Raw genomic sequence first — 13045 nt, 5'->3', positions numbered from 1 at the left:
ACTGGCGCCGCCAGCGCGAAAGCCGGCCCTGGGGGTAAATGCGCTAACACCTGAGCAGCCAGAGTCCTAAATAAAAGCAAAGGTCCGTGAATTCATGAATGGCTCCCACTTTTTTGCATCCCTCCAAAAAAGGGCACTTATGCAGGCAGAGAGCACTCACACTGAAATGTCTGGCTTCCGAAGCATTTCATGGCAATGATTTATTTATTAAACTGTTCTAATGCTGGCATTAAGAAACTATCCCGCCTTCCCTTGGAGCCTTTACATTTATGAACCCTAGTGCCAGGAAAGTCAGTCCTCGGGGGCCTGAAGATTTACAGAGTAATTTATTTTCTCAAGCTTCAAAGCACTAAGGGTTGGGTTACCCTGCAATATGCCTGCAGCCCGACAAGAAAAAAATTGATATTTTTTCAGCCTGTCTTTGGATCATACAGAATAAACCGAATTGGACATAATCTATTGAACAACCTTGGCGCAGTGTGTGTTTGTCATCTGCCTGCAGGCCTCCAGGTAGTGGAAGACGTTTCTTGCCAAGTCTGCTCTTACCACCTCCTCACCCAAGGGACGGAAAATTACTAAACCAGGAGCGCTCGGGAGCAGCTGCCATCTTCTGAATTTCCACTTAAGGTCTGGCTGTGCTGACCAAGCCTTTCTCGTTCTGTGAGGGGATTTGCGGTCATGGCATCAAATGCAGAGGGAATATTTCTGTGAACATAATTAGATCATGTGCATGTCTAGCCGAGCCATGTGTCAAGCTTTGGCAAGTGTGATGGAGGGCGAGTTTTACAGATAGTCTGAAGTTTATTTGCACACTGCAGTGGCTACTTTATCCGAGTGGTTACTTCCTTTGCACACCTCCTCCTACGTAGTTCACGAGCCAAAGCATTACTGCCTGGTCAAGCAATTAGCACCGCCCCTCTGGGGAAGCATTTCAGGGAGGAAGCGCTATGCTTGCTGAGGTCAGAGGAGACCCAGCTCACAGACTCCCTGCCTAAGGCCAAGATGTCTGCAGGCGCTGACATAGACGTGCCTAACTATTTCTTGGAATCTATCACTCAAAAAGAACTACTCCCCAATGAACTGATCCGTTCAGCACTGACAATTGATGATGTAAACGGGTGCAAAAAGTGTAGTGATGTCAGAGTCCCACATCCCTTATAGCCACCATATTTCTTCCAACACTGATGTAACTGCCAATTCAACTCCCAGGATGGGAAGAATCCCTGCATGGTGAAGGTCCAATAGCAAATGAGAGTCTACAACATGCTGGGTAACACCCTCAAAAATACGTGAGTGATACAGCAGAAAATAAATACGTTCAAAATAACATCTATAGCAGCAAGGATATATTTTGTTCACAAAAGATGTACTACTAGGTGTCTAACTCTGAAGGGGTTGCTCTTGATAACAAGGAGCTCTTAACAATCCTCAATAGTGGAGGCCTATTAACATCACTTAACAGGTATAAGATTTTACTGGGATCTAAATGGAAGCCAGGCAGTTTACCATCTATTAAGTCTTTCTTGCATATTTGATGACTAGAAACGTAAAAGCACTAAGAGTTATCATTTGCAGCTCACACTCCTCCAAATCCAAAAAGAATGGGAAGCCGCAAAATTGCTTTATGCAAAATATGAGTGCTTTTTTGTGTGCTTTTTGCCAGATGTATCATGCATTTTTCCAATGCAAATGGCCTGATTTGCAGAATCGGGTTGTTTGCGACTAGAAAAATGCCAAATCCCCAATTGTGATTCGGTTACATGTTACCGAATCACAGTATGGAACTGCAAATACATACCGATTTGGTATTTGGAAGGGGCATGTTTTGGGAGTCCCTTCCAAATATAGAATCAGAATGGGACATATGAATGTTTTGCAACTGAATTACAATTGCAAAACATTCGCACATTACCAACCCATTCGGAAATTGGGAGTGGTGCCCCCCCCCCATGAGGACCACTACCTGCTCTTAAGAAATAAAAATGAAACTTAATTTTTTTTTTTTTACAAATACATCCTGTTTTCCTTTAAGGAAATCAGGCTGAGTTAGAAAACAAAAGATTGCTTTATTAAAAAGCAGTCACAGACATGGTGGTCTACTGACCCCACGGTGATGGCTGCGATTCTTAATGAGTCACAAATTGCAACCTACCTCATTATTATTCATGTGGCAGACCTATTTGTGAGACACTAGGAATCACTAATGAAACTCAAAATAGTTTCATACATTAGAAATATTAATTTCCTAATTGCGACACGGAAAGAATCACAATTACGAAATCGGTAATCTTAAAGTTTATATAGCTTGGCAAAATCCTAGCAAGAATAGAAATTCCACTAACTTCTGAAATGCAGTAACATTTTTATGCAAGGCGGTAGGATTGAGCACATAAACAGATCAGGGATGGGTTTTCTCCTTTTTAGTTTATTTGTCTGTCATCTGGTTTTAAGGTCTTTTGATGTCACTTTCTTTGATGGTTCAAAGAGTATGTGGTTTCAATTCTGCTACTCGTATGATGTTGGTCAAATGATGCAATTAACTTAGTCTAAAGCGTTTGCTTTAATACTGCTAATAATCTTATTTACATGTCTCAAGCCTGTGAACACAAATAGCCTCGCCATTAATTCTGTTATAATCGTTCACAAATGTTTCATAAATTAATTTTCAAGAAGAATTGCATCGCTACATCTCAGCCAGGCATAGCACAGTGTGAATTAATCCGCCCATTACAGCATTCCAAATCTAGGGCCTAGTCTCTAACAGCTGCTGAATTCATCACACCATCTTTACGCACAGTGGGAATTGTGTTACAAAGTAGATTCTGCTCATGATGGCATCAACAGGCGGCAGGTACACAATTGCAAGTAGCTGCACTAAATGTGTTATACATCTGTAAGTATGGACTAAAGGTTGTGTTCGCGCATGGGTTCAAATCAAAATCTGTTTTCAGTAAAAAAAATAAATAACAATCAGCGGTTTTGGAAGCAATTGCTAGAAACCATTCTTCGGGGGTCTCTCAAAATAATTCACCTCTTAAATGGTGTTTTGTATGTATGTCTCAAAGATGCTTATTTCAAGCTAACCACGCTGGAAAGAAAGAGGAAATGCAAAGTTGGGATACAGAAATGATTCGTAGGTGGGAAGTAGGTGTCTTCTATTGCAACAGGGGTTGAACAATCATAATGCTCAAGCATGTACTTAATTTGGCAGTGTAGCACTGCATAGGTGCTCATGTTAGTTCACACAGTCTAGCCCACGGCTGTAATGTAAACGTATGAAACGATGGACTGTAACCCTTAATGACCCTTAACATGTGAGGAGCAGATTTAAGCTATATCATTGTCTACGCCATAGTTCTTGCGAGAACATATGTTCATTTGGGCACATAAATATAGGAAATCTTAACGTTTTGCAATAATAGTAGAATTACTCATTGAGGTTGTCTAGTCCGTTGAAGCTGTTCCTCAGTACTGAACACAAGCACACTCACGCTTAGTAGAGCAGCAGGCACTGACTCGTTCATTACAGGTGAAAGAGCAGACAAGGAGCATGATCCACAGCGTGGAGGTCCGTGTCTATGAAACCAGAACAGTAGCTTGTATGCCTCTTAAAAAAATGTAGAGTGTCTGATGACTGCACAAGTTGTGCACCAGTGACACGGAAAATGAGTAACCAAAGGTGTGAAATTGATCATTTGTGGATGCCTAACCCCTAGTACATTTGGATTAGAAAGAAAGACTTTATGCATGGCTCACCTGACCTTTCAGCTTTTGCCTTGTTTGTCCTCTGGAAGCAATTCAGAGCCTATACGTGAAATTGGGCTGGATGCATTTCCAACAATAACCCATAGCTTTTGCAGTGAAATAACATAGCTTACACCTTTATGAAGCTTATCAATTACGTTTCTGTCTCAGCCCAAAAAGAGAAATTGAGTAACAGATAAGGAGCACAGCATGCCACAATTCCCATAAGCAGTAGTGGTACACAATTTCATCATAGTAAACAATGAAGACATATCGGACAGTTTTCTGAGCAAACTCGTGTGGTCTAACCATGAAACCATCAAATTTTGCATCAGTCTCATAAAGATCTCTATCCACGTTTGATAAGAATATCACAAGATCTCCTTGACTCCCTCCAAATGAATCGCTTGAACACTAAATGAAAACTTTCTTGCACAGAGTCCTATTTAACTGCACCTACTACAGTAAAACTCTGAGAAGGTCCTTTTTCACAAACTCGTGGAAGGAAGACAGGTATTCAAACAGAGCAGGTGAAAATCTGAAAGTTATGGGAGAGGGACTGTTAACCCTGTCCCCTCCAGCCACCTACCAATAACACATAAAACAGCATAACAGGAAAATTACCAATATCAAAACTGAAATCTCTAAATGTACAATTTCTAAGACATACAATATTAGAGAGTCTGTGTCTGCTACACTTATGAACTCAATCACTCACTTAATCACTCACTAACTTACTCTCGTTTCCTTCACTTACTCATTCGCTTACAAGCCACCATTGTAGGAACACAGTCTCCTAAATTTATTCTGTGCCTCCAAAACACAGTACTATAGAATATGCATGGTTGGTCTAAACCACCAGCTACTTCTCTGACCGATAGCCTACCCTCGCCATGCCACGTCTGCTTCAAACCCTGTAGCCCAATGTGGAAGGCTACTAACACTTTACAAACCTATGCTGTAAATTTATCACACCCTAAGCAATCTGTTCTTCATAGTAAACATAAGTGAAATGGATTGCTTCCCAAGTTGAGACATTCACCCCTGCATAACAAACCTTTAGGAAATTATGCCAGCATGCATTTATCATCTACCTCTCCTCAATTGCAGGGAATTAACTTAAATTGCTTGAGCCATGGCCCACTTTCGCATTGTTACCCACAATATGCTGTCCATCATACTGAAACCCAGCATGGCAATATCAAGATTTATTCTACATTGATTCAGCTATTTCCTACAAGAGTGTATCCAAAAGCTTAATTCAGAAAATTCCTTAACATTCAACAACAAACTAATTGTAACGTTCTGTAATAGCCTTTTTTACACGCACCACCTAAATATGTATTACTATGAAAAAGAGCTCTGTCATGGTCTTGATGGTGAGACTCAAACACCATATAGCTCAACAAACTGACAGTTGAAAAGTAGTCCAATGGTTTCGCCCGCACAATCACATTACAGAAGCACTAAAACTGGCATGGACCAGTTCTATCTATAGCACAAAGTAAAAAACTCACTTCCTAAAATATGCTCCACTTTGCATATTTTACACAAAATATGCTACACTCCGCTTATTTTGCACAAAGTAAAGAAATCACTTCCCAAAATATTCTCCACTCCTCTGCTCTTCCGGCTATTGCGACTTCCCTCCCTGACAACTATTGCCTGATTAGGTCAAATAGAGAGGGCAAGCTAGGAGGCGGAATAGCTACTGTTCAAATACTCCATTAAAATGTCACTAGTTGACACACTTATCTCGGATTGGGTGGAGATGTGTGTTTTTAAATTCACGCTTTCTCCAAATGTGTATAAGGGGCCTTAATTTATCGGCCACCTAGCCCAAAAAAACTATTTAGGCATCACTTTGTGGAATTAATTTCTCCCCATGTCCTGGCCTCACAACAGTTTCTATTGCTTGGTGATTTCAATTATCATGGGGTGAACCTCCTAGATCCTGGGGTTTTGCAACTGATGACTGATCTAGATTCAATCGGTCTAGCTCAAAATGTCACAGGACCCACTCATATGGCGGGACATACTTTGCATTTAATCTTTACAAACGCCAGTTCTTTGATCTGTGATAGTCCCCAACAGCTTCTTTGGACGGATCATGCCATCATTTGCATTTTCCTCAGCTAAATAAGCACACAATTATCTATGGTACAGAGACTAGGACATGTAGACAATGGGCAACGATTTTGCCTGCCTCTTTTGCCAAGAACTATATCCATCCTACACTGTCTGAGTTGGATTTAGATGCAGGAATATCTGACTATCAGAACTCATTAAGTTTTGTATTTGACAAGCTAGCACCCCTCAAATCTTCCGCAAAAAAGCAGCATGGCACACAAGCTTCTTGGTTCACTTCTGCACTGCAAGTGGAAAAGGCCTCGTATAGACGGTGGCGGCACACTAGGACTTTAGGCTCCAAAGAACTAGATAGGACTGCCTTAACCAACTATCACCATAATTTAAAAAAAGCTAGGAACTGTCATATAGCGAACCAAATTGCTTAAGATGGCAACGCCTCCAAATAATTATTTAAAGTTTTACATTTTTTTGTCAACCCACAAGCTTGTTCTCAAAATATTCAAGCATCCCAAGCTTTATGTGATTCTTTAGCCAACCATCTTGAGGAAAAAATCAACGAGATCTATGAGAACTTTGCCAACTTAACATATTGGATAAGTGAGGAATCGGTCTGGTACAGTTCTAGTGCTAAATGCACTTACTGTCTGAGCATTTCACAACCGTTACAACTGAATTGATCCAGGTTGGCCTTCGCTCCACAAAATGTGGGTCACCTTAGGATGTTTGCTCACCTAAGATATCAGCCTCCCTATCAGAAATACTTGTGTCGGTTGTCTGTACTTTGTTTAACTGTTCAATAACTACTGGAAAAATTCCTGAAGCTTAGAAAGCGGCACAGGCGATTCCCTTCCAAAAGAAACCAAAGTTGGCGCCTAATGTTCTAACTAACTATAGTCCTATTTTGCTTCTCCCTTTATTGGGTAAGTTGTTAGAAAAGAAAGTGAACAGACAATTCATGGATTACTTATAAGTAAATCAGCACCTTGCCACCTCACAATCAGGGTTTCAGCCATTTCATAGCACTGAGGCAACTTTAGTGGCTGTTACTGACCTTATCAAGTGTTCCTTAGATGCTAGTAGACCCATTATGCTTGTACTACAGTATTTTTTGGCAGCATCCAGCACTGTATTGCACTCCTGTTTGCTTCTCAGACTTACGGAATGCAGTATTTGTGTCTCAGTCTTAGAATGGTTTGAGTACTTTCTTACCAACAGAATGCAGACCATGACCTTTGGTTCTTTCAGATCGTGTACAATAGTACTTGACAAAGGGGTGCCCCAGGGCTCTTATCTTAGCTCAACACTATTCAATATCTATGTGGCACCCCTGGATGGGATAGTCAAATTACCTGTGTTTGAACTGTACTCCTATGCTGATGATACTCCTACCATGAGCGAACAAGTCCGCAACGCGTCGGGGTTTTGCTTTCATCTATTATGCTGGTTATTGTGGGTTTTCCCACTTCTTACCCATTCAACAAGGAAAACCTTATCCAAGCCTTAGTTGTGAGTCCCTACTAGCTAAATTTCAGGTGGTCCAAAACACTGCAGATCACCTTATTTGAAGTGTTCCCAAGAGGTCACCTTATGCTCCCCTTCTGCACTCTCTACATTGGTTACCTATTTGCAAAAGGATTGTTTTCAAAATCTGTTTTATTACTCATAATATGATTTTGGGAAAGGGGCCTAGTTATTTATCTTTGAAGCTCATTCCCTACCATTCAGTAAAAGCTCTACGGTCACGTGACAAACTGTTGCTAACAGTGCCCCGGATCAAATAGTCTCAGTCTGGGGACAGATCTTTCTCCTATTTGGCCCCCTCTTATTGGAATGCCTTTCCTGTTCATATACACCAGTGCCTTGATCATTTTAAATTTAGCAAACTACTTAAAACTGAACTGTTTTAATGGATTATTGGTGACTGCTGCCTACTGTTGGCTAGGCCTTATGACAAGATACCAATACCGGGGTGAGTAGTGCACATTATAAATAACAGTAACAGTAACTCCAGTGTTCAAGGACTAGTATGCTTAATCTTGACCTACAATACCCTCTTCCAATGAATGCCCATGTTTAACTTTGCCACTTTGAAAGCCCTTTTAATGTGGTGATCCAGATTGGCCACTGGCATCACAAAAAGTGAACACTTCCTACTATATTAAAAGTCCTTTGTTGGTACAAAAATGAAGGGCAAGCATTTGGCATGCCAATAGATCTGGCGTTAAAGGAATGCTTTATAGTAATGTGAATCATTACCAGTAAATAGCATGGGGATAGCTATAGATTTGTGCTGAATACTATTGGTGTGGATTAAAAGGTCAGTCGCACTGTGGTGTAGGTTAAAAGGAAAGTTACACTGCAAACTGAGAACTAATAAACTCTCTGAAGGTTAGTGAGACTGTCCTCGTCCCATCTGTGCTGCTGCCAGCAAAAATTATCTAGTTATCTAAGACACTTTCATACCATTCCAATGCCATGTGTGTCCCCCTGAAAGTTCAAGCATTGGCAATTGGATAAATAAACAAAATGATCAGAGCTGCTGGAGGGCAAGCACTTTTTTGGTGAAAGTACACAAGTCCTGCCCAATCAAAACATGTATTCCTGGCTCCTAATATGTGGGCAGAGCCAAAGCCCCTCTTTAGCGATGCTTGCATAATTGTCTGGCAACAGCTGGCAAATCGGACCATAAAAAGCATAGGCATTAGCCACATACACATCCACTTCCCTAAATCAGCTGTAAACATAAGCATGTGTGGTCAGACATATCTGCCAAAAAACAGATAGGCAGGTCAATCTTTGAACCCATTACTCATTTTTATACATCTACTCTCTAAAGGACATCAATGATGGATATTTTCATATTTTAATTTTGTAGGCTAGAGCTCTCTAATAATAACCAATGTTGATAATTACCATTTTAATTTCCATATGCTCTTCAACTTTCACAGGTTTCTACCCAATGATCCTGTGCATGCATGTTATGTTGCCTGTCTAGTCTAGGATAGCTTCAACTATCATTAATACATGAACATTAATGCTCTTGATACCAAAACAAACCCTGATAATAATCTTAAAGTTTTCAGCCTCATGCTTGCATACAATTGTTTAATCACTTAAACATAATTCATTCCCAAATGGAAATCCTCATAGGGGAAAAAATGGAGGAGAAAGTAATGATTTAAACTTTAATTAATTGGCAACTAAAGAATGAAAGTAGTAGAAAGAACAAAGTGGTATCCTTCTAGATTGCTCTAAACCATAATAGAGGAATATGTACATAATAAACACATTCATAGAGCTTTGTGCTGAGTGAGCAGAAAGGAGCTTAGTGCCTTGTACTAGTTTGTATTCTTGTCGAGCAGTGAGAAGGTTATTTGAAACTATGCCAAAGGAACTAGTGCTGAGCTAGCACAGATATGGTTGAAAAGCAGAGCTACTTCAACCTGGAGGAGAGAAAAAAGGAGATAGCCAACTTCCTGAAACAAGTACAACTCCATATACAACAAAATCAATGTGAAAAGTGAATCAGAAATCCTGCTTGTAAAACTGGAGAACCTATTCTCTATTACTTGGTCACTAACAGTGATGCCAATTCATTAGATATGCAACAAGGTCAAACCCAGTTGATTATGGTCTCTTCTTCAGCCCTCAATTAATTGTAATGCATTGCATTACATATGACTTCTATGTGGTGTCCTCCAGTTTCAAATTTCCCCTCAAAGATTTCTTTTGTGCTTGCTTTGGCATTAGACCTGCTTGCACTATGATAGGCGATTGTAAATGGGGCTCCTAAAGATGACACTAGGATAATTGTGAAGGTCCAGAATCATCAGACCTTGCTCATTTTAGGGATAAGTTGTTACCATTACTTAAGTCTTTCCCTTAAAGTAGTCAATTGGTTTCTGATCAAGCAATCATAAATAAACATTCTCAGTCTACAGGTCCCTCCATTGTGTGCCCACATGCTATAAAAATTAGATCTTCCAGTCTTGCCAACCACCAAGGTACCCTAGATTGGCTTCCTAGAAACTACTGGTCATCTGCTTGTCTAGGTTGCAAAACAAAATGGTGGTAGATTTTTTACATACAAAAAAATCTGTCACCTGGACATTTTCCTTTGCCCTGACAACTGAGGAGAATTTCCAGGAGTTCTTGAAAAATCTGAGAACACTATTTTTCTGCTCATCCTTGGGAATTATGCATGTAATACCTATATGTGGCAAAAGAAGCACTGTCTACTAGTACTATGGCTAGCATATCATTCTGTCAGACATCTAAGGCCATCCCCATAAAACGTGCTTGTAAACTAAAAACATAATCTGCATACATCATATAAAAAAATAGTTAGGTGGGCGGAGTATGGAAGCTACAATTTAAGACAATGGTAAAGTAAAGTATCAAGATTTTACAAACAATGAACAAGATAGCATGTCAGATAATCTCAAAGTAGTTATGAAGTTGACAGTGTAATGAAGTAGGAAAGATGGGCATTGAGGTGCATGGTGAGAAGTACTCCTCAAAAACAGTACCTCATCTTTAGTATTGTGTGCAGCTCTTAAAACAGCTGGAAGACATGCTTCCACAATGAGACACAATCTGAAGGACTGATCCTACGAGGGGACGTTCAAGATCCTAGAGGTGTATGCACTGGAGGAAAATAGGTATGAAATAAGCATTCCAAATTATGCAGGAAAACAGTAGAAAAGAAAAGCAGACAGCCTTAGATAGGCACTTGGAAACTTTGAGTTCGTAGTTTGACACTGGGAAAGAGAAGGTCAACGGTAAGATTAGGAATTCACATAATCATCAATAAATCTATACATCAACATCTCGTCAGAAATGGGTCTGTATGGGTCTGTGTCAAACATGTTTCAAAATGAAATAGAAAGTTACCGTGTTCCTGGTTGTCCTAATTGGGTGACAATTTGCATGTTTTTACTCCTACATGACATGTGGTATTTATTGAAAAACAAACTCTTCTTACTTAAAGTTTCTGCAAAGCCTATAATTTGCCAGTGATAAGTTAATTTAGAAAGTTATGGCATTCATAAGAGATGAACTTATCATGCTGCACAAACCACCACACTGATGTGTGTTTACAGTGAACTACAAAAGAACAGGGGAGTTTCATCCACTGGTCATGAGACATTGCCCGAGGCAGAAGAGACATATAAGCCCTCATTACGACCCTGGCATGGTGGCGGTTGGACCGCTGCCACATTAGGACCGCAGCAGTAGCGCCACGGTTGGACCGCAAGCACCACCAGTTTTCCTCCACAGGAGGGTGTGGCGGTGCTGGCGGTCCTAATCAGCCAGGTCAGCGCTGCAAGCAGCACCACCCTCGGATTACGACCCCCATCTCCGCCAGTGGTTTCATGGCAGTAACCCCACCATGTAAAGGCTGGTAGAGATGGGGTGCAGGGTGCCCCTTGGCATGGGTAGTGCAGGGGGCCCCCTGGCCACCACTGCCACAAAGTTAACTGTCTGCTTTCCAGACAGTGAACTTTGCGACGGGTGCTGGTGCACCCTACGTACTACAGCATTGCCGCCGGCACTATTATGAACCAGCGACAATACTGTAGGCCATTTCCCACTGGGTCAGCTGGTGGAACTCTGCTTCCGCACACTGACCAAGTGGGAAACTTGTAATGGGGCCGGGGTGGAGGAAGCCACACTGGTGGCAACCTCCCCATCGGAACTTCGGCAGATGGGCTTTTCCGTCCACCGAAGTCATAATGACCCCGAAAGTCTCCGCAATTTAGTGAAATCTGGTTCTCCTTTAGACCCAGCCGATCCTCACATTCTCACACATGGAATCCAAGAAAATGTTCCAATTATCTGAGAATTATTTAATCTCTCCAGTTTCTACAGGCAGATAGGATATCTTTCTCCTATCTGCCCCTTAAATTATGGAATTCAATGCCAAAAGGTTTGAGAGCTGATCCTGATGAAGCCAAATTAAGAAAGCCGCTCAAAACCTGGCTTTATTCAAACTAATCTACATGCAAAGTCAACAGGCTGGAAGGAAAATGCCTCAACCTACACAGCACTAGGAAGCCCTCTGGTAGCTACGCACTCCATAAATACACATACGATAATATAAGATCATCCACCCCTTTTGAACCCTTTGAGTTAACTAGTTGACCTCAACACTAATTAATAACCACTATGGACCATAAGGTGCCACCAGTAACAGGTGGATGAAAAGGAAGGAAGTACATTATCCCAGGCCAACTATACAGGAACAAGTTTCTCAATATCCAGATCCAAACATATAAAGTAGTCACTCCTTCAGTGTGTCTTTTGGATTTACTAAGAGCTTCATTTTCAAATTCATAATGCATGCTCCCAAGGCCCCCATTACAAGTTGGCCTGTAATTGGAGGTGGAGATACTGAGGCCACCGACACTAATTCTGGTTGGTATCTCCTCCGCAATTGCTCACTATTAACATTTCCCCAGAGCAGAATCAGGGAAAACATGCAGGTCCAGAATAACTGGATCCATTCATGAATTCCTGGCCCTTTATCGTGCATGTTTTCCACCACAATGTAGGTGCATGTAATGCAATGGGTTTTTCAGACTGCGTTCCTGACCCAGTAAAACCCATAGTCCTGCATGGTAGTATCCATTCAGGCATATTGCAAGCCTTTTATGAAGCATCACCTGTGTACGGCTGTCTTGATCACTGCAGCATTATCATAACATTATGTTACTTCAAAGCTTATCAGTATTTAATAGGTTAATCACCTTCAAGGGTAGCTCCTTCACCAGTGAGCGCTGTTCCTGCTCCAGATGCATAAAGTGGGTGAACCGATAGTGTGTAGGTGGTGCCTGGATCCAATTCTTTCAGTACTGTGGTGCCGGTATCTCCCTTTACAGTCACTTCTTTTGTGTCGCCACCTGCAGCTGGTGTGTAGGATACAAGATATCGCTGCACTTTGCCAGGGGCTTTATCCCAGGTCAGCCTCATGCTGGAAGTTGTGGGCTCAGACACCCTTAGGTTTTGTGGCTCTCCAACCACTGTAAGACAAAACAAAGAATTTACATTATCCAGCAGACATAAAATGTTGGTGGTTTGAATAGGTTATGATCATTTTCCCCTTGTAAGCCAGTGTAGACAAGCAACTTTATGATCTCATGCAGCAATCCTACATGACACCATTAAAGCAGTTAGATGTGCAGCAATAAAACCACCAAACTGGCGTCAG

General features: G+C 41.2%; 1 protein-coding gene across 3 annotated transcripts in view; it reads right to left on the bottom strand.

Moving 5' to 3' along the window:
- Nucleotides 1–13045, bottom strand: part of COL12A1 (collagen type XII alpha 1 chain) — a 307200-nt gene that overhangs the window by 239251 nt on the left and 54904 nt on the right. For 2 of the 3 annotated variants that reach the window (XM_069235673.1, XM_069235672.1), the window contains exon 13: nt 12585–12857. The exons of the other annotated variant lie outside the window; for it this stretch is intronic. In XM_069235673.1, the coding sequence (XP_069091774.1) occupies nt 12585–12857 (273 nt within the window). The remainder of the gene's footprint in view (nt 1–12584; nt 12858–13045) is intronic. 3 annotated transcript variants of the gene reach the window in all.

The sequence above is a fragment of the Pleurodeles waltl genome, chromosome 5 (assembly GCF_031143425.1).
Source record: "Pleurodeles waltl isolate 20211129_DDA chromosome 5, aPleWal1.hap1.20221129, whole genome shotgun sequence".
Lineage (NCBI taxonomy): Eukaryota > Metazoa > Chordata > Amphibia > Caudata > Salamandridae > Pleurodeles > Pleurodeles waltl.
The sequence above is the reverse complement of the archived record's forward strand: the minus strand, read 5'-3'. Positions and strand labels throughout refer to the sequence as shown.